General features: G+C 41.0%; 1 protein-coding gene across 1 annotated transcript in view; it reads left to right on the forward strand.

The window, feature by feature from the left end:
- Window positions 1-26,165, forward strand: part of ablim3 (actin binding LIM protein family, member 3) — a 294,982-nt gene that overhangs the window by 66,519 nt on the left and 202,298 nt on the right. The window contains exon 2 of the mRNA XM_080201652.1: window positions 17,969-18,109. Coding sequence (XP_080057778.1) covers window positions 17,969-18,109 — 141 coding nt within the window. The remainder of the gene's footprint in view (window positions 1-17,968; window positions 18,110-26,165) is intronic.

Raw genomic sequence — 26,165 nt, forward strand, 5'->3', positions numbered from 1 at the left:
ATGATGCGGTATTCCAACATCATATAGAAACACTAGATTCACGAGTATCATACATTCTTAGGCCTACACTGTATAATGGGCTAAGTGTAGTTTAAATGCTGGATCATACTCCGACTTTAATACTTCTTTAAAATTTTGATCAGGATAAGAAATTAGATTTAAGGTTGATTATTGTGCCCCTTTTGGTCATGGATTTGTGGTTTACCACTCAGTTTAAAACAGCCATGAATTTCACCTCTTTAAAAAAAACAGAATATAAAATCCTACAGTGAGAAGGAGGCCATTTGGCCCATCAAGTCTGCACTGACCATGATCCCACCCAGGCCCTAGCCCCATAATCCCATGCATTTACCCTAGTTAGTCCCCCTGACACTAAGGGGCAATTTACCATGGCCAATCCATCTAACCTGTACACCTTTGGACTGTGGGAGGAAACTGGAGCACCGGGAGAAAATCCACATAGACAAGGGGAGAACGTGCAACTCCACACAGACAGCAACCCAAGCTGGGAATTAAACGCTGGTCCCTGGTGCTGTGAGGAAGCAGTGCTAACCACTTGTGCCACTGTGCTGCCCGGTGATGGCCAAGTTAAATATTCATTTTGAGGGACAGTCTTAAATAACATTAGTATGTGGTGAATTGACCTTTAAATAAAATTTTTCTGTCAAAAAAAAAGCAGTGAAAGATGTTAAATTGAAATTTTTGTATTAGTGTATGGCAATCATTGTTGTTAACATGTTGCAGCCTGATAAGTGACATCCTGATTATTTACTAGACAGTAAGTCATCCGGGTGAAATTCTTTCAGTGCGAGTATAAGCAGTGAGTGTAGGAGGAAATCCCAGCCAGACTCAATCCCGGCCTCACCTACATTTCACACAAACATACTTTCGAGCAGCAGTCATGGCATTCAAGGGTGGCAACACTGAGTGATTTTTCCCATTTCCAGCGCAGAGACTAATTGCAATACAACCATTGAATCAGTGCACAGACTGTAAATTCAGCTAGGAGCCCACCTGAACTGTGTGACACATTGTTACACCGGCTAGTGCACCTGGATCTGTTCACAAGATCGATACAATGGAAAAGACCATCTGATCCATTCTACCTCATATATGCAGAGGAGCCTAGAGCCCCTCAACCCCAGTTTCCAACGTTTGATTAACGGTCCAGGACTGTTGTAATAACCAAACTACTTGGAAATCCATTCCACATCTTAGTGACTCTTTGTGTTAGCAGTAACTTCCTAACTTGCACTAGATTTATAAAAATAAACACATGACCAAGCCTATCCCACATTAGTCATGTATTTATTTTTAAAAATCCATTTTTGGGATTTGGGCATCGCTGGCTGGGCCAGCACTTAATGCCCATCCGCAAGGGATTTCAGAATCAACCACATTGCTGTGGGTCTGGAGTCACATGTAGGCCAGACCATGTAAGGATGACAGATTTCCTTACCTCAAGGACATTGATGAACGAGATGGATCATGGTCATCATTAAACTTTTAATTCCAGATTTTTATTGAATTCAATTGCAACATCTGCCATGGTAGGATTCAAAGCCAGGTCCCCAGAGCATTACCCTGGTTCTCTGGATTACTAGTCAAATGACAGTACCACTTAATTTGGTAGGCTTGCTACCAGATGTACTTTAAAGAGATGGTCTCTCTATCACCTCTCTTCCGAGTTTAAAAAGCTGAAGATCTTCAACTTTTTTTCATAACTCAGTCCTGCAATCCATGACTCTTCACTTTATCTCCAGTGTTTAAAATTATCTTTGTTTCTTAGTGAGCTAAAGTAACCAGAGTACTCAAGGTCAGGAATGTCCAGAGAACTGTGGCATTAAAGCATGATTTTTTTTTTAACTATCCTGCTTTATTATACAGTATTCCAGGGTTATATTTGCTGCTTCAAAGTGAAAAGTACTTAAAGTATCCTAAGTCTATATATCTTGAGGATTTCCTTTTGTCTCAATCTTATTTCAATGCCACCCTTGTTGCCATTTCCTTCTCATGTAGAATACTTCACACTTACATCTTTGTCAAATTTTCTTTCCATTGCACACTTGTTTATCTTATCTAGCTCATTGTCCATGTCCTTTTCTACCTCCTTGGATACATCCTTAACTTCCCTGCACAAACCCCAACCTAATTTTCAGATCAACATTAACTGGAAATGAATGTGTCAAGGAATCTTGATGCGGAGATGCCGGCGTTGGACTGGGGTAAACACAGTAAGAAGTCTGACAACACCAGGTTTAAGTCCAACCGATTTATTTGATAGTAAACTCACAAGCTTTCGGGGTTTGTCCCTTCGTCAGGTGAATGGAGAGTTCTGGCCTCAGACAGAGCATATGACAGCACAGACAGTTTACAGATTGCTAATTAGAATGCGAGTCTTTACAGCTATTCAAGTCTTAAAGATGCCGACAATGTGAGTGGAAAGAGCATTAAGCACAGGTTAAAGAGATGTGTATTGTCTCCAGACAGTACAATAAGTGAGGTTTTGCAAACCCAGGCAAGTCATGGGGGTTACAGATAGTGCGACATGAACCCAAGATCCCTGCTGAGACCGTCTTTATGTGTGCAGAACTTAGCTATCAGTCTCTGCTCAGCAACTCTGCGCTGTCGTGTGTCGTGAAGGCTGCCTTGGAGAATGCTTACCCAAAGGTCAAGGAACCTTGACATTCTTTCCAAATTATAAAACAATCCCAGTTCCAAAGTGTTCTACTTAATAACAGAAGCCACCACTACTGTTGTGACAATATGACAATATTATGTATTAATGACTTTACTGTACCATTTTTTGAGTTTATCTTTTGGATCATTATCCCATGTGCTACCTGCAAAATGGGACCAGATGGCACCAGGGAATGTGTACCCATGGATTGCTGGTTGTCACAGTTATAATGATAGCTCTGGAGAAATGGAAGAAGGTCTACTTAACACTATATGCCCTTGAATTTCCTTTGGATCTCTGCAACTGTGCATCTCTAGCTTTATTGAACGTGTATCAGGAATCTTACTAATGAAAATAAAGTCTCTGTTATGACAGTTCAGACAAAGTCTCAGTTTAATGTCTCTTGCAAAAGATGGCACCCTAACTGTGCAACATTCACTCAGCACTGCGCTGAAGTGCTAGCCTAGATTATGTACTCCTGTATTGAGTTAGCATCACTGGTTTTGCTGCTATGGGAGTAGGCAGTCAAAAAGAACAGAGGGGGTTTTGAGCTTGGCAACTTCCAATACGATCACACCAATGGCAGTGGTTGGAAGGGTGGTTATCCCATGCATGTGCTGAAAATATGCAACGTGGGCAGATTGTGCAGTTTGGAGCTCATAGCTTTCTGTGAAAGTCCTATATTGTATGTGTGCTGCTGAACATACTTTCAACTGCACATGGGCTCTCTCTGAATGCCATTTGAAGAGATCAGCTTCCAAATTTCAGGTGAGAGGCTTTCTTTGCTGCTGTGACTTTAGTAGAAGCACTTTGTATTGTGTTTTTGGGAGTTGACAGTTCTTTTGGGCAGAAGGAAAATTGCTGGAACTTTGGAAGGAGTAGTGTGGACTTAACAAGCTCCTGAGCAGCAAACTTGCTGCCAGCCATGGGGGTTATTGTTGCAGTTCCTCACGAGTTGCAGAATGATATGAAGATGGAGCACTGCAGCAGAGAGTGAATGTGGAAAAAGCTCTCAATAGGTCATGGTCACTAAATGTCTCCAACTTCCACCTTGTTCAGGAGCAGTGTCTGAAATGATTACAACACATGAAGGATGTGGTGATTGAACTGTGTCAACCTCTCTAACTGGACCTGAATCTCATATAAGAAAGAGAGCACCTGCAGCTGTGAAGATCGTCATCACCTTCAGTTTCTATACCACTGGATCCCTCCAGGCTAGAGCATGCAACAGTTCCAGCTGTTCATTGTACACTGCTGCATTAAGGAAGTGATAGAGTTCCTGTACAGATGGAGAGGGAACCTCATTATCTTGTCCCATGATAGAAAGCCAGAGGAATGAGCACATGGCTGTGTCAGGCTTGTGAGATTCCCAATGGCACTGTGCCCCACATATTAATGGGGGAGAAATACCAGAACCCAAGCAAGTACTACCACTCTATGAACTTGCTGTTAGTATGCAATCATACAGAGAGAATCATGTTGATGAATTCCTGGTTTTCTTGGCCATGACACATTTAATATGTGCCAGCCAGATATTCTCACCATCTATGAGTCACCGCACTGAATTAGAATTGGCAACAAGGGTTACCTGCTGGACAAGTGGCGAAGGATCTGCTCCGATACCCGCCCACATGATGGCAGCGCTCCTATAATGAGAATCTTGCTACAACTAGAAGCATAGGGGAGCAGATCATCAGCATCCTGCAACAGCAGACTTGCTGCATCCTAGCAATCATGAAGGTGCTGCCCTTGCTCCAGGGCCTTGACAGCCAACACTGGAGGAGGAGGAATGGAGGAGACATTGATTAGCACCATGGAAGGCCTGTCCATGCAGAGCACCATAAATGGCAAGACATTTTACAGCAAGTACCGTGAGGTTCCTGCAGATGTACATAGCCAATGGGACCATTGTTTCACGATGCTGATGGTCTGTTTCATAATGCTTCTAGTTGCAGCATGGCTCTCATTGCAGGGGCACTCATCAGGCTCTGCTTCCCCTGAAAACGTCCCCAAATCACCTCTTATCCATATTTCCCATGTTTCTATCCCTGTGTTGTGGACCATCACAGCATGCTCTTGACCAAAATTCTGAAATGAGAAACATAACAAACCAACAATTCCATACCAACTATATTCAAATAACACTTGCAATAATACATTCAATAATGGATTACATCCATTCTTGCAGTTCCATTTCATGCTTGCCCAGCAGATGTTTTTGCTTCCTTCTGTGCTCCTATGCAGTCCTACCCAAGTGGTTGCAGCTTAATTGGCGAAAGGCTGCTAACTTTCAATGGGGAAGACTGCGGATAGCTTTGCAGGTACTATGGGCGTAAGGGTCTGGTTTCAGACTATCATTTCAGCATGGGCAGCCACAGTCTGGACTGGCTGAATGATCGAGTGGCAGTGAAGGGTACTGGAATACTGGTGCCTGCCAATTCTTTGGGAGAATCAGCTATTCCCTACAATTGTGTCTGGTGGTTCTTTGCTCCTGTCTCCTGTTATATCCCATCTTTTCCTGTAAGAAAGAGAGAGGAGTGTGAGTTAGTATGTTACAATGTGTCTTAGTGTTGTGATGCCATAGCTGAATAGTTGGAAGCATGTGGAAGCTGTGGGTGTGAGGATAAAATGGGATGCATGAATGTTAAGCACAAGTCCAGATTGCTAGGAGTTGTTGATGCATGAACGATGGGAATATGGTGTATATTGAACAGTGTGAGAGGTTAGTGGTGCAATGAGTTGGAGATGGCACTTGAAGATTAACTTACTGACCCTGACCATTTAGGTAAGATCACTGAACGTATTCCAGATTTCATGCACTTACCTCCGTGTCTACTGAATCATATTCACTTCTAAATGATTCTCTGGAGGGCAACCTAGACCACCAAAGAAAGATAAACATTTTCTTCCATTCCACCTCCTCAGTGAGGTCTCCCAGTATTGCATCTGAAAAGTTGGGAGCACTCCCTTTGGCCTATTATCCTATTTTCCAGATTTCATCCTCCACAGTATTTCATTCACAGCCACTTCAAGCCTCTAAGCCAGCTTTAAGGAGCGCAGACTAGTTTTAATTGATGCTAGCCTTACTTGAACCCAGGCTCCTTGTAAAACATGCAGTCACTCAGCAACACATTTAGCCCCAGGCCACAGTTGCAGGACAATTGCAAACTGTATTGCCCATGCCTGCTAAAAGTCATTCCAATTTTTAGTCTGTTATCTTCGGGGTGAGAATGCAATGCCTGAACCAAGGCTGACATGCTAACTGACACCTAGATAATAAAACAAAAATATTTACTAAACACATTGTCATGAATAGTGAGAGCAATCTTTGCACCCTATAAAAATATTAGTTTCTGACTGAGAAAATTTAATTTTTCAGCTGTACATACATAGGATAATAAAAGCAAATGTAATTTTCCAGTAGTTGTATACCAGAAAATGAGATGTATCTTGTTATGAATCATGGCGGTTAGCACTGCTGCCTCACAGCACCAGAGACTCGGGTTCAATTCCCAGCTTGGGTCACTGGCACTGCAGAGTCTGCAAATTCTCCTTGGGTTTGCATGGGCTTCCTCCGGATACTCTGGTTTTCTCCCACAGTCCACAGTGCATGTTAGGTAGATTGGCCTTGCTCAATTGCCCCTTAGTGTCAGGGGGACTAGCTAGGATAAATGTATGGGGTGCTGGACTATGGTCAGTGCAGACTCAATACTGTAGGATCCTATGATTCTATGTATCAGGTTGATGATTGATGCACATCCAGCAACAATTGTCATAATTTCAATGCATTGAACACAGTTGTAAATCACCGTGTCAGAGTAGACTGTTTGAGAGCAACCACAAAACATAATCAGATCACATTCTAGAGACCAACAACTCACACTTTGAAACAGGATGGTGAAACATGGAAAAACCCATACTTGTGATATAAGGAGGGTATCACTTACAAATTTAATCCTGGAAAACTAAACATTTTGGTGCTGACCAAGATCAGTGTTTAACTTCAATATTACAGCTAATCATTCAGTAGTAGAGAACTTATGTATTGCTGAAAAAAGACACTTTTTCAAAGCTTTTCATCTTGCATTCGTCAGGATAATGAGAAGAATACCAATGTTAAGGGAAACAACAACTTTAGACTATGAGAAGAAGGTGCTGCTTAGTTGGCAAGTAGACTGTGATTGGTAGAGATGTTGCTGTGGAGAATGTGCCAGTTGATGGTGACTGGCAATTAACTGCGGAGAATTGCTTGAAGGCAGCTTGACTGTAATTGGTTAAGGCATTGCCCTGTGGAATGAACCAATGAATAGCTATCACTTATTTTGTTCAGCTGAAATAGGCACAACGTGTTTACATGTTCTTTCTGTCTGCAAACTGTGCCACACTGTGAGCCTGACTGACCATCTTAAAAGGTTTGTCAATGTAATTAATAGCACACTGCAAATACTGTCCGATTGCAGAATCACATCTAATGTCGGACATTGTGTTTTTCATATTGCAAGCATAGACTTTTTGGATACAATCTGTACTTTGCCCACAGTACCAGCAGTTAGGACATACATACTTGGATCACACTTACACTGAAATTCATATACCACATTAGTGGTTTGTGTCTTAGACGGATGACTCTTTAGCTTGACAGCTATATCCTGTTAGTGATGAATACCATTTGTGACCACTTAATAGCTTTTTCTGCCCAGCTTCAATCTTTAGGATGCCAATCTCTCACCATCCTTAAAATTCTGCCCATAAGGATTCAATAATATAACTCATCTTAAATTGAGCGGAATATCTTTGCTTTTACAGTTAAGCCATTCAGCATCTACAGAGGTTTCTAATTACAGATGTAATTATGAGGTCCCACTATATTTGCATTTCATTCTGAGTTGAAAGTAATAGTTTAAAAAGTATTTCTCTTGGCCCACTCCCTCACTGTGTCAGCACAGTAAAAGTAAAACTTGTATTTATTTAGCAACATTCATAACTTCAGAACATTCCAAAGTGCTTCACAGCCAATGAAATACTTTCTGAAACTTCAACACTATCCTAATGTAGGAAACAGATGCAGAAAGGACTTACAAATGGTAATGAGATAAATGACTCAATAATCTGTTCCGACAGTGTTGGTTAAGGGATAATTATTGGCAAGAGTACCAGAAAAAACTCCCTTGTCTCCTTCAGATTAATACTATCTGAGAGACCAGACCTACTTTACTGTCCTGTACGACAGGCAACACTTTGAAGGTGCAACCCTCCTTCAATACAGCACTGAAGTCTAGACAACTGCTCAAGTTTTGTGAGTGGAACTTAACTCCACCCAGGAAGTTCAAGGCTTAACACTGAAATATAGGAAGCACCTGAAATATGGGTACAGAGACCTGCATTTATACAGGATGGTGCTTTTCATGATCATCAGTTGTCTCAAAGTGCTTTACAGCTAATGACATGCTTTTTGAAGTTTAGTTACTCTTGAAATGCTGGAAATACAGCAACCAATTTGGGAACTGCAAACTTCCCCAAGCAGCAATGTGATAATAACCAGTGGCCAAACCTTCCGTGGAGTGTCGATCACTGTCAGAGGATGGGATAACAATTGGATGGGGGCAGTTGAGGTTTGGGATGGTAGCTGGGTGGTGGTTGGTTGTTGGAGTGTGGGAATGTGGGGTGTTTATCTAGGAGTGGGGGTGGTCACTATTTTGCTGAGAGTTGCAATCATCTGAACTCTTCAACTTTAATCAGAGTATGAGAAAGTATATTGCTTTTGAGATATGCAAATTAAAATGTTTGACCTTTTCTTAGTCACTTCACCAACAATAAGTAAAAATTAACTCAGATGGTCAAAGCAGCAATGATGATCGATGATTGCTGCTTTGCCAGAAAATTCCCTCAACTCATTTCTTCTGGAGGTCTCCTGATCACGTCGTTCACAGAAATGTGCAGCATCCCCAGAAAACTCCATCAGAACTGAGCAGAGTTGGAGGAAGATTGTGGACACATCCCCCCCCGCCCCCAACCGTACAAACCTCCCCAGAACAGATTCCCTACAGTGCGCAGAAAGTGGCCATTTGGCCCATCGAATCCCCACTGACTCTCCGAAAGAGTGTCTAACCCAAGCCTATCCCACCTCATCCCATCCTTGCAAACCCATGCATCCACCATGACTAATCCACCCTACCTGCACATCTTGGGACGCTAAGGAGCAATTTAGTATGGCCAATCCATCTAACCTACACATCTTTGGACTGTGGGAGGAAACTGGAGCAACTGAGGAAACCCATGCAGATATGGGGAGAAGGTGCAAACTCCACACACAGTGACCAGAGGCTGGAATTGAACCCAGATCCCTGGCGCTCTGGGGCAGCAGTGATAATCACTGTCATCCTCCCACCTCACCCTATATAGAACTAGCTGCCATATGGTAATTTTAAAGATCCAATTTGAATGTTAGTGAATGGATGAATTAGTGGATGAATGAGTTGGGTAGATGGACTGGGATGTAGGCCAGGCAGGCAGGGAGGGGAAGTCAGATCAGGGATGTGGGTTGGGGAGTAATCATGTTTGAGTTTAAATTTATTTAATAGTGCCACAAGTAGGCTTACATTAACTCTGCAAAGCAGTTACTGTGAAAGTTCCCTAGTTGCCTGTTCAGGTACACTGAGGGAGAACTTAGCATGACCAATGCACTTAGCCAGTGTGTCATTTGGACTGAGAGAGGAAACTGGAACACCTGGAGGAAACCCATGCAGACTCGGGAAGAACATGCAGACTCAGCATACATAGAGATCCAAGCCGGATATCAAACCCAGATCCCTGGTGCTGTAAGAAAGCAATGCTAACCCACTGTCACTGAGTTGCCCTATGTGTTTGGGAGTGTAGACGGCCAGGGGAATTGTCAGATTTGGGTTAGTCTGGGGGCCAGCTGGATGGTTGGAAGAGATAGTTAGGTCAAAGGGTCAGTCGGGTCAGGCAGGGTGTTAGTCAGGTGGTCATGGGATAATAGGGTGCTCAGGAGATCAGAGGAAAGTCAGAGATATTGAGTGTTGATTGTGGGTCAGTTGTGCCATTAGTCACGTTTTAACTAACATTTCCTTGGTACCTACCTAACTCAAACGTTCACAGAGGGTCCAGGGGAGCAGAGGAATTATCCCCCGTAAACTTCCCAGGCAATTCCCAAGTAGGTTGATATGTCAGGACTTACACAAGATCCTGAAGCACATCTTTAATTGTATGTCCAGCCTCTGACAACCAGTAACTGGAAGATTTGGTCCATTATAGATCTTAAAATTGCTTTCAGTTGCACAGTGGACAGTTCATTCTTAACCCCATCCATTGTGGTGCTTATCTGCTCTTTGCCATTTTAGTTTTTATTGTATTTCCCAGACTGCCAAAGCCTCATGAAGATGAACAGTTTTAATCTTGTCAGATTTATATTTGTTTCTATCAAAGACATCCAATTAGCCAGGACAGTAGTAGGAGTCTCCTGTTCTTTTTTTTGAATAGTACCACAGGAGCTGTTTTGTTCCGAATAGGGCAAGCTGAACTTTGGTTTAATATTTCATCTGAAATCTGTCACCTTTGACAACGTAGTATTCTGTCAATGCTACTGAGCCCATAGCTTAAATTCTGGAGTGCAAGAGAAAATACATCTGAAAAACAATGAGGGTGAGTTTCCCATCCTGTCTGCCATGGGAATCTTGGCAGGCAGTGTGGGAGGGGGAGGAAGACCATGCAAAGATCCATTGACCTCGGGTGGGGTTTTGCAGTTTTGGGGTGACCATAACCGGAAAATCCCACCCATGAAAGTAATGAATCAAGAGGTTCTTATTTCACTTTGTTCACTACTTGGAGTAAAAATTAGAATGCTGTGTTTCGAACAATTCCTTCTTCTCCATTTCTTTGTAGCACGTCCTCTCTATCTTTGTCAAAGTTAACTTGGAAAATTTTGAGAATAACATGGATCTTTTGTCTTTCATCACCCTGCCTCTGATGAACACTGCGCTCCAGATATCTATCAGAAAAAATCTTGAGTGTAATACCAGACTTTATTCTGAAATAGAAATTGATCCTTCTTATTGAATTTACCCACTGCCCAATCTGAAAAATAGCTTGTGAGCTACAAAAATTAAAATGATTTACTAATACTATAGCATGTGAATCAAACGTTGATCATCTTTAAAATACATCCTGTGTGACACCGGGAGAGTGATGTGTTACATGTGATGTGACTGAAGTGATCGTGCAGCTCCACATTTAAAGCAACAAAGGGATAATGGCTGCCGCAATTAAGTATTTTTACTGGCTACAGTAATGACTGTAGCACCCAGGCTAGATCCACTTACTCAGCTACCATAGTTAATCGTAATCTGTGTTAGTTTTCCTCCTCTGTTGTAGCAACTACACTTTAATTGATATAACCAGTTGAGTCCACTCTGACCTCTTAGTTGATGTAAGAAAATTATAGGATATATAAAGCCGGTCATTAACATAGCTATAAATAGAAAGGTTGACGTTATGAATTGTACAATTCATTTGTTGCATTCATACTTTCTTATTGCATAACCAGAGAAGGGAGAAGGAGACCAAATTAAGAAATAGCCGTTAGGAAACAACAGATCGAGAGGGACAACATGGAGAATAAGGTGTTGATTCAGGAGATTATGACTGATAGCTGAGAAATGAAGGATGAGGGAGATATATTTTGTCTTTTATTTTTTGCTCGGCTAAATAGGGAAATTTAGAAATTTAGGATATTGCTAATGGGCGAAAAGGCCTTTTACCTATCAGAATTTTAGATATAAGGTGTACATACCATATAACACGAGTTGCCTGACTTCTGTTTATGCAGATTGTTTAATCAGCACTGCAAATGGCAAGTTATATCTGTTTTAATCATTCAGTTGGAGGAGATGAAGGTAAATTGAAACGCCATTTCTTCGTTTTCAGGTTCTAATCAATTGAATCAGGAAACCCTTGAATCTTGTGCTTTTGAATGGTTCATGAATGAGAGTTTTGATCAGTTGTAAGATGATGAAATGCAAGGGAAAGAAACTGTATGACCAAGGCTAGTAATTTGAGTTCCTTAATGTATCATGAATTGGAAAGATGTACCATAGAATTCTAATCCAATAAAAATCATTTTTGTACAGATGTGTAAGCCAATCTCTTTGCTCAGTGAACTGCAAACTACACAAGACCAAAGGTGAACTTCTTAACACTGTAAGCAAAACACACAGATAAACCCTTCGGAAAAGGATAGTCCTTTACAACATACCTCCATGGCAACATGGCTTACCTATGATGTTCCAAACAGAAATTTACATTAACTCTTAGTTTCAAAATAAATCCATTGATCCTGAGCCTTGCATGAATAATTTAAATTTCTAATGAAGTCAGGACAATTCTCCTCAAACTTACTGGTACTACCAAGAAACCTCTTTGTTTACAAACTGCTTTTAGCTTCTTTCCCATCTGGGAGCAGCATAAATAATCAAAATATTTCTGAGAGAAGTGTAGTCCTCCTGGCTATGTCACAAGCCTAGAAATGGGTCATCCATTGTTTAAGCTTTCTCCCTACTAATACTGACCTAATTAAATAAACATTCTGAATTGTAACCACTCTGGATCTGTTTACCATTTTCTCAGTTAAGTATTTCCATTTAACTTGCATTTAATACCTAAGCTGAAAGTTATATTCCTAAAATTAAAAGTTAAACCACTAAATTACATGGAATTCCCAACGAAAAGGAGAAAGTTGAAACCGCCTTGTAATTCCGCAGTGTATTTGCACCATTTCAGATCTGCAGCAGAATAAAAATACTTAGCAAAATATTTGGCATTCTCTCTGGAGTTGTGCAATGCAATTTTGCTCATATAACTATAATTTAACAGTGCCAATATATGTCACAAACACAGGTTTTAGGTCAGAGTGCAAACTATGATTTCCCAATGTTGACACCGTCTTACACTTAATGATGAAACAGAATGCTCATTACTGCTATTGTACAGTAAAATGTGTTGGCTTCATTTTCAAATTGGAAAACACCACAATTCTGAATGCAAGAGATGTCATCCAATTTGCACTGCAGATAAATTAATTGTATCTGCAATGAATAATTTAGAGTTAAATCTATGCTACATTCTTTGAGAATGCTCAGATCCTCTGAGAAATGGTATAGTGAATTAATTGGTGATGGTATGGTATATGACAGTAAAGCTCTAGGCGATAGACTAACGCTGTGTCATACTGATTTCTGATTACATTTTAAAAGTTACAAATGAAATACAACTACTGAAAAATCCCCAAGAATTCATTGCTCCTCTCAAACTTGATGGTCATAGTTTGCTGCCAAAATAGCAGTAAGGCCAGTGGCATTTGTCATTATTAATGTAAACATACAGTTAAACTAAAAATTTCAAAAGTTTCAGTCTGAATTGGGCCTCTCTGCCATTGGCTTCCTGAAAGTGATATCTAGCCATCTACCTCATTATTAAAATGCATTGAATTGCATGAGGTTGCTGAATTTACACTGTACATAAGTTACACAGGAAAGCTAACTCTTGTCAATTTCCATATAAGTATCCTTTAATGTTATGTTAAGTGTTAATTACTGCCAGTCACCCCCTCTGACACTGAAAATTCACAGCGTAAAGTGAGGAATCTCATTCCTTGGAGATTTAAACATCTGTAAGATCCCACCCTTTCTTAATGAATGCAAGTTTATTTTGATTCCATTACAACTTTTAACACAGGTAGAGTGAGGAAGCAGGCCCTGAATCTATCTCAGCACTGAACAGGGTTTGAACTATGTGCTGTTGGTGTTTTTGTGATCCACATGCTAGCCATCTAGTCGAAGTGTGCAAACAGATCCCTCAAAATAGTCTTTTAAACCTCAGAACAACATGCCTCAATGTCTTTCCTCATTCACCTCTCATAGTCAGTTTTGGAGATTTTATTTTCACCCCTCCAAAACACAAATATCTACCTTGTGCCTCATTGATCAAAACTGGTCAGAATAATGAATATGCAACCTGACCAGTGTGGTACAGTTTTACAGTCATATCCTCTGACTTGGAGTGTATTCTAATAGCTACTTAATTCAGCATTAGCAACATTGCTTGCTGTTTTGTGGTAACTGGATGACCCACTCTACTATTGCTCCTAGATCTCTTGCAGTTTCTCATCAAATGTCGTCACACTGTGCATGAAGTATATATTTTTTTCCCTAAGTACATTTATCCATAACTAATGCAATTCCTGTATGTGTGTATTTGATCTGGCTTATTTTGTGACCCTTCTGTCTAAAAGGTTGAGGTTATGTAATTACCATGCAGTTTCCAGTTAGTAATCAGTAGGAATATGAAAATGTATCCAGTAACTATGATCCTTAGCATCAGAAATCAATTGAGTTAGTGCTAGAAAGGTATGCAAAGCTAGCCAAAGTATAATTTTGAATAATGTTAGCCATGTATAAGAACATAAGATCATAACAGCTAGGAGCAGGAGTAGGCAATTCAGCTCCTTGAGCCAGCTCTGCATTCAATACAATCATGCTTGATCTCGTCTCTGCCTCAACTATAAAACAGTCTCTGGAAAACCATATGAAAATGTTTCAATGGAAATTTCAAAAGGAGTGTTTTCCTGGACTTTATATTGATGAGGAAACTCACAAGAATTTAGAACAAATTTAGGAGCTAGCTTTGGAAATGAATGATTGGTCAAATGTCCACTTCTTGTGCTTTAAGTTCTCCACTGTTCTAAAATTCTAAAGGGAAGACCTATTAAATATTTTATTATGTAGTTTGGTCAGCTTTCAGTAATTTATTTCTGTGCTGATATTGGATCAGAATATTTGCTTTATTTTACTTTAAGGAATATTGTTAGCAGATGGTGGAATTTGACCTCTTTCTTAAAAAATCCAGAATTAATTACCTACTGATGACCATGAAACCATTGTCGATTGTCAGAAAAATGCATCTGGTTCACTGATGTTCTTCAGGGAAGGAAATCTGCTATCGTTACTTGGTCTAGAGCCACAGCAATGTGGTTGACTCTCAACTGCCCTCGGACAACTAATGATGGGCAATAAATGCTGGCCAGCCAGCAATGTCCATGTCCCACGAATGAATAAAATAAAAAGATATCCTGGAATGCAGGCTGTGTTGCAAGCAATAGTGGCTAGAAATGAAATATGAGTATGCGCAACTCCTGCTGATAGCACATGAACTACTTGATAAACTTACACTACAGGGAAAGTTAATGAACTTTTCTATCACATTTAAAGATTAAAGAATATTATTTTCCCATAATCTGCAACTTGTGTGTACAATACAATTAAATGCTGTACATGAGAGGAGCATTCAGATTTTTATAATTGACTCCAAAACACTGAAATGACAAGTCATTTAAAAGCCCTGCTTTTAACTACAGTTGGATTTTGATGTAAATTCAGAACCTAGCTGCGGCAGCAACAGAGTCCCGGGGAATTTAAATTTCTGCCTGAAGGCTGCCTGCAGAGACCAGATGCGTTTAAAAATTGGCCATCCCTTGGTGGACCTTGTGACTGGGAGGAGGATGAGATAGTAAAGCTCATGCAACAGCAAACCTAAGCTTTCTTGGAGGTATCCTTGTAGCCTCAAAATAAAAGTGAAGCATTGCTTAAAACTTACCTTTTTGTATCTTGTCTTGGATCAAATCCACTTTGTCACTGGTAAACCTGGCAGGGAACCTACTGCTATTTCCCGCTTGAGACGCTCAGGCCTGGATTTTCATCCTCGAGGTTGAGTAGCAGGAGACAGAAAATTCCTGGTTCAGTTTTGCCTTCCATGGAGGGATGTCAGATTCTGATGCTTTGGCATATCTGGCTGACTCAGGAACCCTTTAAAATTGATGAGGGGTCCCAATTGACACAGTTACCAGGGTTTCTGAAAAGTAAGTTCAAAAGATTATCCTCATGCCCCCAGTGCCAATCTATGTCCCCACCAAACATCTCTCCCACAGCAGCCTCTATAGTCCCTCATTCACCCCTCCCCCGCCAAACACCATGCAAACCTATGTTCTGAATAAACAACTCCTCTGGATCCTCATGCCAAGTTGTGGTATTTCCATGCTCATTCATCGCCTATACACTATATAGAAGCAATGAGCCTTATTAGTGACAGGTTGTGTAAAAAAAAAGCTTTAAACAAACTGGCATTCATTAACAACTTTCCACTACAGTAAAATCCCTGGTTTTCACTTCAGCTCAATAAAAATGAGCACTAGGACATATGAACTATTCAACAACTTTCCCCAAATCCTTAAGTATTAGACGCTTACTACTAAAGTAGTGTTGATGCGGACCAGAACCATTTTCCTCAATGCCCATCCACTCACTTAGGTTAGCCAGAGTTCAATTTTTGGTTAATTCTTGCCCCTGTTTGGTCCATAGTTGGAGCTATTGGACTGCACCCATCAATATTGCAGCAGGGATCTTCCACCTTGCTGTGGTGAGACTCACTGTCATGGATCTGACAGGTCAGCTAGAAATCCATTGACTTTCAATGGCACCAGAAGATCCCTGTGGTGGGAGGAAAACAAAATCCTGGCCGATGTTCTTGAATTTTGTAAGACCATCATGCAGGTTTTTTAAATGCAACAGTATACATCATGATAAAAGCAAATTACTGCGGATACTGGAATCTGAAACAAAAAGAGAAAATGCTGGAAAATCTCAGCAAGTCTGGCAGGATTTGTCGGGAGAGAAAAGAGCTGACGTTACAAGTCCAGATGACTCTTCGTCAAAGCAGTTTTGACAAAGGGTCATCTGGACTTGAAAAGTCAGCTCTTTTCTCTCCTTACAGATGCTGCCAGACTTGCTGAGATTTTCCAGCATTTTTTCTTCTTGTTTCAGTATACATAATGACATTTGTATTTTTTTTGTGTTAACATTTTCCATCCATTATCTGTATTCGTTTTATTTTAATTGTATCTAATATTCGCCACTACTGGGGATATTATAATATACAAAAGTAAATCAGACAATATTAAAACTCTTAATCTTCATCAGGCTTTGTCAGCCTGGGTAATACAATAAAAACTAAATGCTGCAGAGCATATAAATTCCATAAAAGATTGTTCACCCTTAGGCTGTTTAAGATCTTTCATATTTACCTATTACTTGTTGGGATATTTTTATTTGCAGGTCTCAAAAGCAAAATATTCTTAAGTGAATTTTTCTAAAGCAGACTAGAGTATTAACGTTCATTAAAAGCTGTATATTATTATTTCACCCTTCACGTCATTGCCACATAAACATCAGTAATCCCAACCTAAGATTATAAGCGAAGTGTTTGGTTCAGTGACTATGAGCAGGACAATAGCCATTGATGTGCATTACATAAGAGCAACTCAGTGGTACATAGTTGTATCACTGAATTGCCATGACGGTTTTCTTGTATTTAAAACTATTGTTCCTCTCAATCAGCCAGATGAAGTCACGGAGCGGTTTCAAGATTTTTATTCAAGATTATAGCTATAAGACCCTAACTTAAGTCATTCAGACCAGTCAGAGTGAAAAATTCAGAAATACATAAGCAATTATAGTTTCAACTTCAATGACATGTAATTAACAGATACAAATAAAAGTATAGGAATTATATCTATCCACTCAGTTATTGGTTAAGGTTACATCATGCATACATAAGGATATAATTTCCAGTTAAAACTTGTGCATGTTATATCATCAAGAAAATATAGCTATACCTCTGACCAATGGGATATCAACCTCCCTTTCCATTGTCCCTTGAGCTGCAATTGTACATCATTCAATTAAATTGTCCTTGGCTCTTAACTGGGTTTACTTTAGTGAAGATCTGTTGTTTGCACATATCTTTCTCTGTGTGACTGAGGTTCAGCTTTTAGCTTATGTGATTTTTAAACTTGTGTAATTATTAGCCCTTTCAGTAACTATCATTTATCCCTCTTCCCTCACGAAGAAAACATCTGGTTCTTGCTTGATGTATTTCCCTTACCAGATTACTCATTAATAAATCAACCCTCACCCAACATGAAAAAACAGAGGTTTTTGCATGCACATGTCGATAAACTGCTCATCTCCCAACTCTACAACAGTGGCAATCCATGATTTAGCTAATTTCATTTTTTTTCCAAGAGTACAATAGGAGTTACACGTCAATATGAACGTAAATGCTCAAAGCAATGCAGAAGCCAATGAAGCTTCTATTTTTGGAAAGTTTAGACAGTGTTTATCATAGTCTGTTCCTAACTGGCATTTATTTGTTTTGTTTCAGCAGTACCCTATCAGCAGAACTCATATAGCCTGGGAGGTGTGCCCACAAGCATCCGATGCTACAGATGTGGAGGAGTATGCAAAGGAGAGGTGGTGCGGGTCCATAATAACCACTTTCATGTCAAATGCTTTACCTGCCAAGGTAAGTGCTTCATGTACTTTCTAATACCGTGTAAAACAGATCTAAAGCTTTTACTCTTTCTTAAAAAGAAAACTGTTTTATCTCCAGTTCATTTGGAAGAAACTCATTTAAGTTAAAACATGCTTTATTTTGCAGTGGCCTTCAGGCTGGTCAAAAACTTGTGATCCTTCCTATACAATCTGTGTAATTCCAATGGAAATGCAGCTGGATAGCTTGATGTTAGTTCAGATAGGATAAGCTCCAGCCTTGCTTGAGAGTTCCTTACTGTTTTATTGGAGGCAGAGCCTTCACTCAGTTCACGTGATGCCAGTGGTGTAGGAGAGGATAGGGTAGATATGAAGTTTGAAGGCAGAAACCATAACATTCAGCCACGTTCAGAAAGAAAGAGAACCACAAAATGTACAGTTAAAACATGGATCTTTTTCAAACTCTCTTCACCCCTTCTGTCGGTATATGCATATTTTGTAGCTTCAAGCGGACAAAACGCACAATGCAGTTTTCGAAATGCAACAAGCCTCCGCTTCTTAATAAATGAGAGCTATAGCGGGCAAAATCTTACCAAGAAATGGCAGAGTATTGGTTCTCACAAGAAAAGGTGTGTCTTTCAGAGATACACACCAGTTTTCTCTCCAGATCTCGCCTCGCTCTGTTTAAAAGAACAGATGGACGTGTTTCATGCCATCATGTAACAGGGCCAGAGACTCAACACAACAGCAAAGCCCAGCTGCCTGAAATCAGGGCGCCATGTTTAAAGGTTCAATCAAATCAAACAATAACCCCGCCCCCCTCCCGACCCCAGAGGTCTCATGGTCTCCCCTCTGCCCCCCACTCCCCAGCTCGATCTGAGCCAGCAATGCTCATCCCCACTCCCCAACTCGATTGGAGCCAGCATTAACCCCCAACAGTAGGTGACGTTCGCTACCGTCCTTCCCTGGAACATTGGACCCTTCTCCCCAACTACCTCAGCCAATGTGCTCCCAATCATCACCACAAAGAAATGAATCCCCCTTCCCATAATGAGGCTGCCGCTGGGGTCAACCCCTGGCATTGACCCATGGCACTGGTTGGCACTGCTAGTTTGACATGGGCATGGTGCCAACCCAGCAACCTCTACCAAGAGGCCTTGCCGGGGGTATTGCCAGGGCAGTACCTAGATATGTTCCTCTCCTCAGGAACCATGCCACCATGACATCATTCAGCGCAGTTTGAAAATATGGTGAGGGCTGCATACCTGCCCAGGAGATGTTTAATAATATGCAAATATGTTAAAATAAATGTAAATTGCATCGGCAGCGAGGGGTCGCAAAAGTCCAAAATCATGAGTTTGCTGGTGAGATTTGCCAGTGGGTTTCACCGAATCTTGAACACTCGCCAGCGTTCCTCCAGATGATAAACACGGGGCTCACGATCACCCCCAGCATGTTTAAAAGATTTTTTCTGACTGTTTTAAACAATAAACTTACATTAGTAACACAATTGTAACTTTTCTATTAATTTAGTAATGTGCCCGTCATGTACAATGAGATGAAAGATTTGTTTACCAGCTGTAAACAATTCACTTTCTAACATAATCATTTAAGTATGGTGGATGCTTTCCCTCATGAGTAGGAATTGGTCTAACATAAAGTGTGGACTCATTTAACTCAGGTTTTTCATCTGTGATGTCAATCTCGGAATCAGATTCAATGCTTATGCCCAGTATTTTCAGCACCAGTGATCACTGATACTTTTGTTAGTCCCAATGAATGGCTGGATGTCATAAGAAGGTGTTTGCTTTCTAACATAACGGTCACATTTCACAAGCACTTTATCTCCTGGCTTTAGTGGTGTAGCTCTGAATTTGAGGTCTTACTCTGCATTACTTTTAATTTAATCTTTCTATTCTCTAGCACATGTTCACGCACGTGTTAATCATTAGCTCCATGCGGTAGATCAGGAAGACATTTGCACAGAGGATGCACAAAGATGGATGCAGCTGGAGGTTTTACAGTAGTAGATTGAGGAGTCATTCTGTAATCGCAAAAAAAATCAACCCGATTCTTGCTTCTACTTGCTGTCAGCTGTAGCTGCACCTATCGCTTTTTCAATTTCTTGACTTCTCCATTGGTGCTGCACCAACAAGGTGTGATTTTTCAATCATTGAAACCTGGGTGGTTCACAAATTTACTGAACCCATTGCTGTTGAATGAGGCAATCCAAAAGTTTGCTGAATGTTTTGAGTTCTATGATATTGAATTGATGCTCCTATATCTATGAGAGCATCTACATCTGATCAGCCATTGGTCACCATTGCACATGGTTGATTGCTGCGTCCAAAAGAGAGGGCACAGAAGTATTTTCAGGTTCTTCTGCTTCTATGTTGGCTACATTCTCTTTCCCTTTAGCTGTAATAAGTCTGGATGTAACATCTTTTTATTGTATTGGTCTTTGTAGTTGTTTTTGCCAATGACTGACAAATACAAGCAAAGTGGTTGAGTTTTCCACAAACTTCAAACTGTTTGCCAAGAGCAGGAGATGTTCTCTGGTGTGGATAGGCATGGCTAAGGTGGAAGCATACTTTAGACAGGTGGTAGCTTTGTTTGTAAGACTGCAATTGTAGCTTTGCAGGTGATTTCCTAGCATGTGAGCAATGAGCAGTGTTCACAAGAGTTGAACTTGGAGTGTGGTAGTTACTCTTGGCAGCCTCAATTTCAGTTGATCTGGACTATGAAAGTGATAGTGATCGCACTAACATCAACAGCTTTTTGTCTTTTTCAAATGTTTTTCGACATAGTTGACTGGAGATTTAACTATACAAAGAAAAATTGCTGTCCAGGAACAGAAAGGGGTATGCAAAAGGGGATGGGAAAATAAAGAACAAAGAACAAAATCAGCCCGGGAAACAGGCCCTTCGGCCCAACGAGCCCGCGCCGCCATCTCAACACCACCAGTCCACCTCTCTACCCATGACCCCTATCTAATGTTTTATGGCCATCCAGATTGAGGGAAACTGATTTAGGGACAATTTATTCCTGCCAATCAGCCTAACAGCACATCTTTGGGGTGTGGGAGGAAACCGGAGCACCCGGAGAAAACCCACACAAGCACGGGGAGAATGCACAAACTCCCACAGACACCGGCCCAAATCCATGTGTCTGCACAGCAATCAGCGATAGTCACTGAGCTGTCATCTTGCCCAGTATCTTGTCCAGTTTAGGCACACACTAACAACATGAAGCACTAGGCCAATCTCGAACAACCAAGAGCAGCCCCAGTACGACCCATCGCCTGTATGCCCCTCGTTGGACACGAGTTGGACCGACAAACAAACTTTTAGATATAAAGAGGAAAGTAGTTTTCCTGCATGAGTAATGAAAATCAACTCAACATTGCCCAGTATTTCACCCATTTTGAAAGTCCTCCACATCATAAGTATCTTTAAAAGTTTGTTTCATTTGGATGTATCAATTAGATATTCATTGGCTGTTGGGTGGCATGGTGGCACAGTGGTTAGCACTGCTGCCTCACAGTGCCAAAGACCCGGGTTCCATTTTGGCCACACAGTGGCGTTTGCACATTCTTCCTGTGTCTGTGTGGGTTTCCTCTGGGTGCTCTGGTTTCCTTCCACAGTCCAAAGATGTGCAGGTTAGGTACATTGGCCATGCTAAATTGATCTTGTATCAGAGGATTAGCAGGGTAAACATGTGGGGTCATGGGAATATGGTTGGGTGAGATTGTGGTCGGTGCAGAGTCAATGGGCTGAATGGCCTCCTTCTGAACTGTAGGGATTCTATGATCATTTGCTGGTCTGTAAAATCAAAATTGTTTTCACTCGTGACTGATCCTTATTCAAATTGTAAATTAAGCCACTTTGCTGTATAATACAAACTTGAGTCGACCAAATCCATCCTGGTATGTAATACGTTGGGTGACTTTATCCAGATCCTTAGCTTATACTTCTGTTAACTATATTGAAGTTAACTTATGACTGGAATTATTTAGACATATGTTAGTGGAGTGTTGCAAAGGTATATAAGAGAACTTGTATCCTTAAAAGGTCACTTCTAATCGTGCCTCAATCACACAACAAGCAATGTAATACTGGGTTAGAAACAAAGTAAATAAATGCTGAAGCAATTCAATTTGATAGGACTTCCACATTTCTGGGTCTCTTTGCTTCTCACCAATGTCTTCACTCTCTCCTGCTGCCTCATTATTCATAGGGTGATTCCAAGCAAACACACAGTTTCAGGATCTCCTTCTGTTATTACCATCCTCAAGGGGCATCATTAGTTCTTTTCTTTCTCTGTCTTATCTCAAACTAGAGAAACTGGGTCCCAGAGGAGAGATTGTTGTGGGAGGATGAATTAAAATCATCACCCATTATGAATGTGCTGTCTAAGATCGAGTAATGATAATAAAAACCATGCCGTGCATTTCTTATTTATCTTCACTTCAGCCTTCTGAAACATTGCAACTGGGGCGAAGTATTTGAGAAAAACTTGAGGACAAAAAGTTATATTTGTTGAATAAATTTTCCTCCTGTAAAGTGCATATGAATTAACTTTTAATCTTGCATTGATAAATGGGATGAACGATCTTTGATTCAGCGGTTGAACATTTAAAAGCTCCCCCACCTCAGTCAGAGTTGTCAGATCTCAAATGAAATGTTAAATTGAGGTCCACTTTCCCTCCCAAGTGGATGTAACAGCCCACAATTCTCAGAATAGCATGTAAGTTTTCCAAGCGTACTTGTCAATACTTACCCCTCATCGACCACAAAAGAATCTGAGGCATGGTTTTCTGGTCCTTCTTGCTGATGGGATCTTCTGGTCCAACCAAGTTGACCCCAGCAGCAGGATGACCGTGGACTTCAGCAGACTGGAAGATCCCACCAGCAGCCAATGGTGAGCCATCTCACCGTGGGAAAACCTGCAGCGGGGGGTGGGGGGGTCAGATATCCCAACCCTTGTCGTTTACCTCACTGTGGTTTGTTGTGTGCCTATACTTTATTGACAGTGGAGATATTTGTTTTGGCCTCAGCTTGTTTGCAGTAATTACCACAGCAACTCTACCAATCAGAGCCCATTTGTCAACAGACAGCACCCTCTTCTCATGCATGGAGTCATAGAGGTTTACAGCATAGAAACAGGTTCTTTGGACCAACTTGTCCATGCTGCCTTTTTTTTTAGGCACTGAGCTAGTCGCAGTTGCCCTTTATGCACGTTTGGCCCATATCCCTCTATACCCATCCTACCTATGTAACCATCTAAATGCTTTTTAAAAGAGAAAATTGTACCCACCTCTACTACTACCTCTGGCAACTTGTTCTACACTCTCTGAGAAAAAATTGTACCTCCTAAACCCTTTTGTATCTCTCCCCTCTGACCTTGAAGCTGTGCCCTCTAGTTTTAGATTCCCCTACCTTTGGGAAAAGATGTTGACTATCTAACTAATCTATGGCCCTCATTATTTTATAGACCCCTGTACGATCACCCCTAAGTCTCCTATGCTCCAAGGAAATAGTTTAATAATATCTTTTCTATAATAGGGTGACCAGAACTGTACACAGTATTCCAAGTGTGGCCTTACCAATGCCTTGTAGAACTTCAACAAGACATCCCAACTCCTGTATTCAAATTCTGACCAATGAAACCATGCATGCCAAAGCCTTCTTCATCACTCTGTCCATCTGTGACCCCACTTTCAAGAAGCCAAGAACCTTTACTCCTCAATCTCTTTGTTCTATAACTCTCCCCAATATCCTATCATTAACTGAGTAATTCCTGCCCTGGTTTGATCTAAAATGCAAGACCTTGCATTTATCAAAGTTAAACTCCATCTGCCATTTATTAACCCACTGGCCCAATTGGTCAAGATCATGTTCAGTTCTAGATAACCTTCTCCATTATCCACTATGCCACAAATCTTGGTGTCATTTGCAAACTTACTAACGATGCCTGCTAAATTCTCATCCAAATCATTAATATAAATATCAAATAGCATTGGACCCAGGATTGATCCCTGAGGCACACTGCTGGCTACAGCCCTCCGGTTTGAAAAATCAACCTTCTACAACCACCCTCTGTTTTTAGTCATCAAGCCAATTTTGTGTCCATTTGGCTACCTCACCCTGGATCCTGTGAGATATAACCTTATACAACAACCTACCAGGCAGTATCTTGTTGAAGGCCTTGTTAAAGTCTATGAAAACAACATAAACAGCATTGCCCTCATCTACCTCCTTGGTTACCCCTTCAAAAAATTCAATCAAATTTTTGATTTTCCACTCTCAAAGCCATGCTGACTGTCCCTAATCAGTCCTTGCCACTCAAAATAAAGTGCAGCATAAATTGTTGTTCCCTTTTAGAATTGTTCTTCTTGCATCTAGCCTATTGAGTGCAAGATGAAAAGTATCAATAGTATGTCTCCTTTTCAGCAACGCTCAAGCTCTATACAACTAAGTAGTCATGTATTTTTCTATTTATACCAAATAAGATCATTGTGACACAGTTGCACAGTGGTTAAAACTGCTGCCTCACAATACTCGGGACCCGGGTTCGTTGCCGGTCGTAGGTAACTGACTGTATGGAGTTTTCACATTCTCCCGTCTGCATGGGTTTCCTCTGGGTGCTCTGCTTTCCTCCCACAGCCCAAAGACATGCAAGTTGGGTAAGACATGCAAGTTGGGTTGGCCATGCTATATTGCCCCTTAGTATCCAAAGTTGTGCAGGTTAGGTGGATTACTCATGGTAAATGCGCAAGGTCACTTGATTGGGAGTGGACCTGGGTTGGATACTCTTTTACAGAGTCGGCACAGACTCAATGGGCCAAATGGTCCACTTGTACACTCTGGGGTTTCTATGGATTACTAAATGATATCTACTAGGACAATATTTGTGGACTTTGACTCAAAATTTTTATTGAAAAGGTGCCTTCAGAATAAGATTACCACACACTGAATTTGGTAATATGATTTTCATGAAAATTATCGTTTTATTGCACAAGCATTATCTTTGAGTGAGAATATGGTGAAATCACTGCAAAGTTGTTTCTCCATGTAAAATAACAAAGGCAGTACCCATTTATGATTAGAACAAAGCCTTTCTTTCCACACAAGTAGTCACATCCTAATTAAAATAAAAAGGTGAATCGTACTATTTTGCTTTCTCAAGGTCAGCGCTACATAATAAATAGTCTGAACACATTTAATCTTGTATTGTCATATTGAATTCTACCAGAAAAAATGTACTTCCAAATGGAAGCTTATTATTGGGTTTTCCAGTGTTGACTATATTTGGGAGTATTGAGTTGTTTAATAAAAACAAAAAGACAACCCTGAAACAAGTGGAATACAACACAAATCAGTTATTTCACAGGAAGAGGCAAGGGGTGTGCGCCATTGTGTGAGCAAGTGGGTGCAGGGTAGCAGCGACCCAGACTTGTGTGTTACCAAATGTTGCACTTGTAGAATTAAATTGTTTCCAATTAATGCTGGATAGATTTTTTTCTTTTGGATTAGCTGCAGTCTTGATAGGCAAAAGCAGAAAATGAAAAAGCAACATATTGTCCGGAATTCTCCCAAAGAAATTCTAAATTTTAAAAAAATTCACGTGAAAAGCAAATCACACTGTTTTTTTCAGTGGAAGTTTCAAAATGAATCTCCCACACTTTGTGTACTGCAGAGAGCGCTGGCATGATTGACTCCAGAATTCAGTCTGTAGGGCCTATCCCCACCCAGGGGGCTGGCAGCATAGCGCTGAGTGGACTACTGAGCATGCGCCAATCTGTCAGTGCCAAGATTGGATCATGCGCAGTGTTCCTGCACTGCCGGCCTCCTGTTTGCTGGACAGCTCGATCGCTGGCCAGCCCAGTGACCCCTGTAACGCTGTACCTCTGACCCATGGCCCAATGTGTCCAATGGCCCGATTGCTGGCCCCCTGACCATGTCTGTCCCCGTCTCCATGCTCCCTCCTGCAGCCCCAATCTCCCGCACCCCTCTCCCCCACTGGTAGTCTCGACCACCCCTCCTCTGCCTCCCATGGCATCTCCAACTGCCCCCCCCCACCATCCCAAT

The sequence above is a fragment of the Carcharhinus amblyrhynchos genome, chromosome 13, assembly GCF_965287045.1.
Source record: "Carcharhinus amblyrhynchos chromosome 13, sCarAmb.v2.hapA, whole genome shotgun sequence".
NCBI lineage: Eukaryota > Metazoa > Chordata > Chondrichthyes > Carcharhiniformes > Carcharhinidae > Carcharhinus > Carcharhinus amblyrhynchos.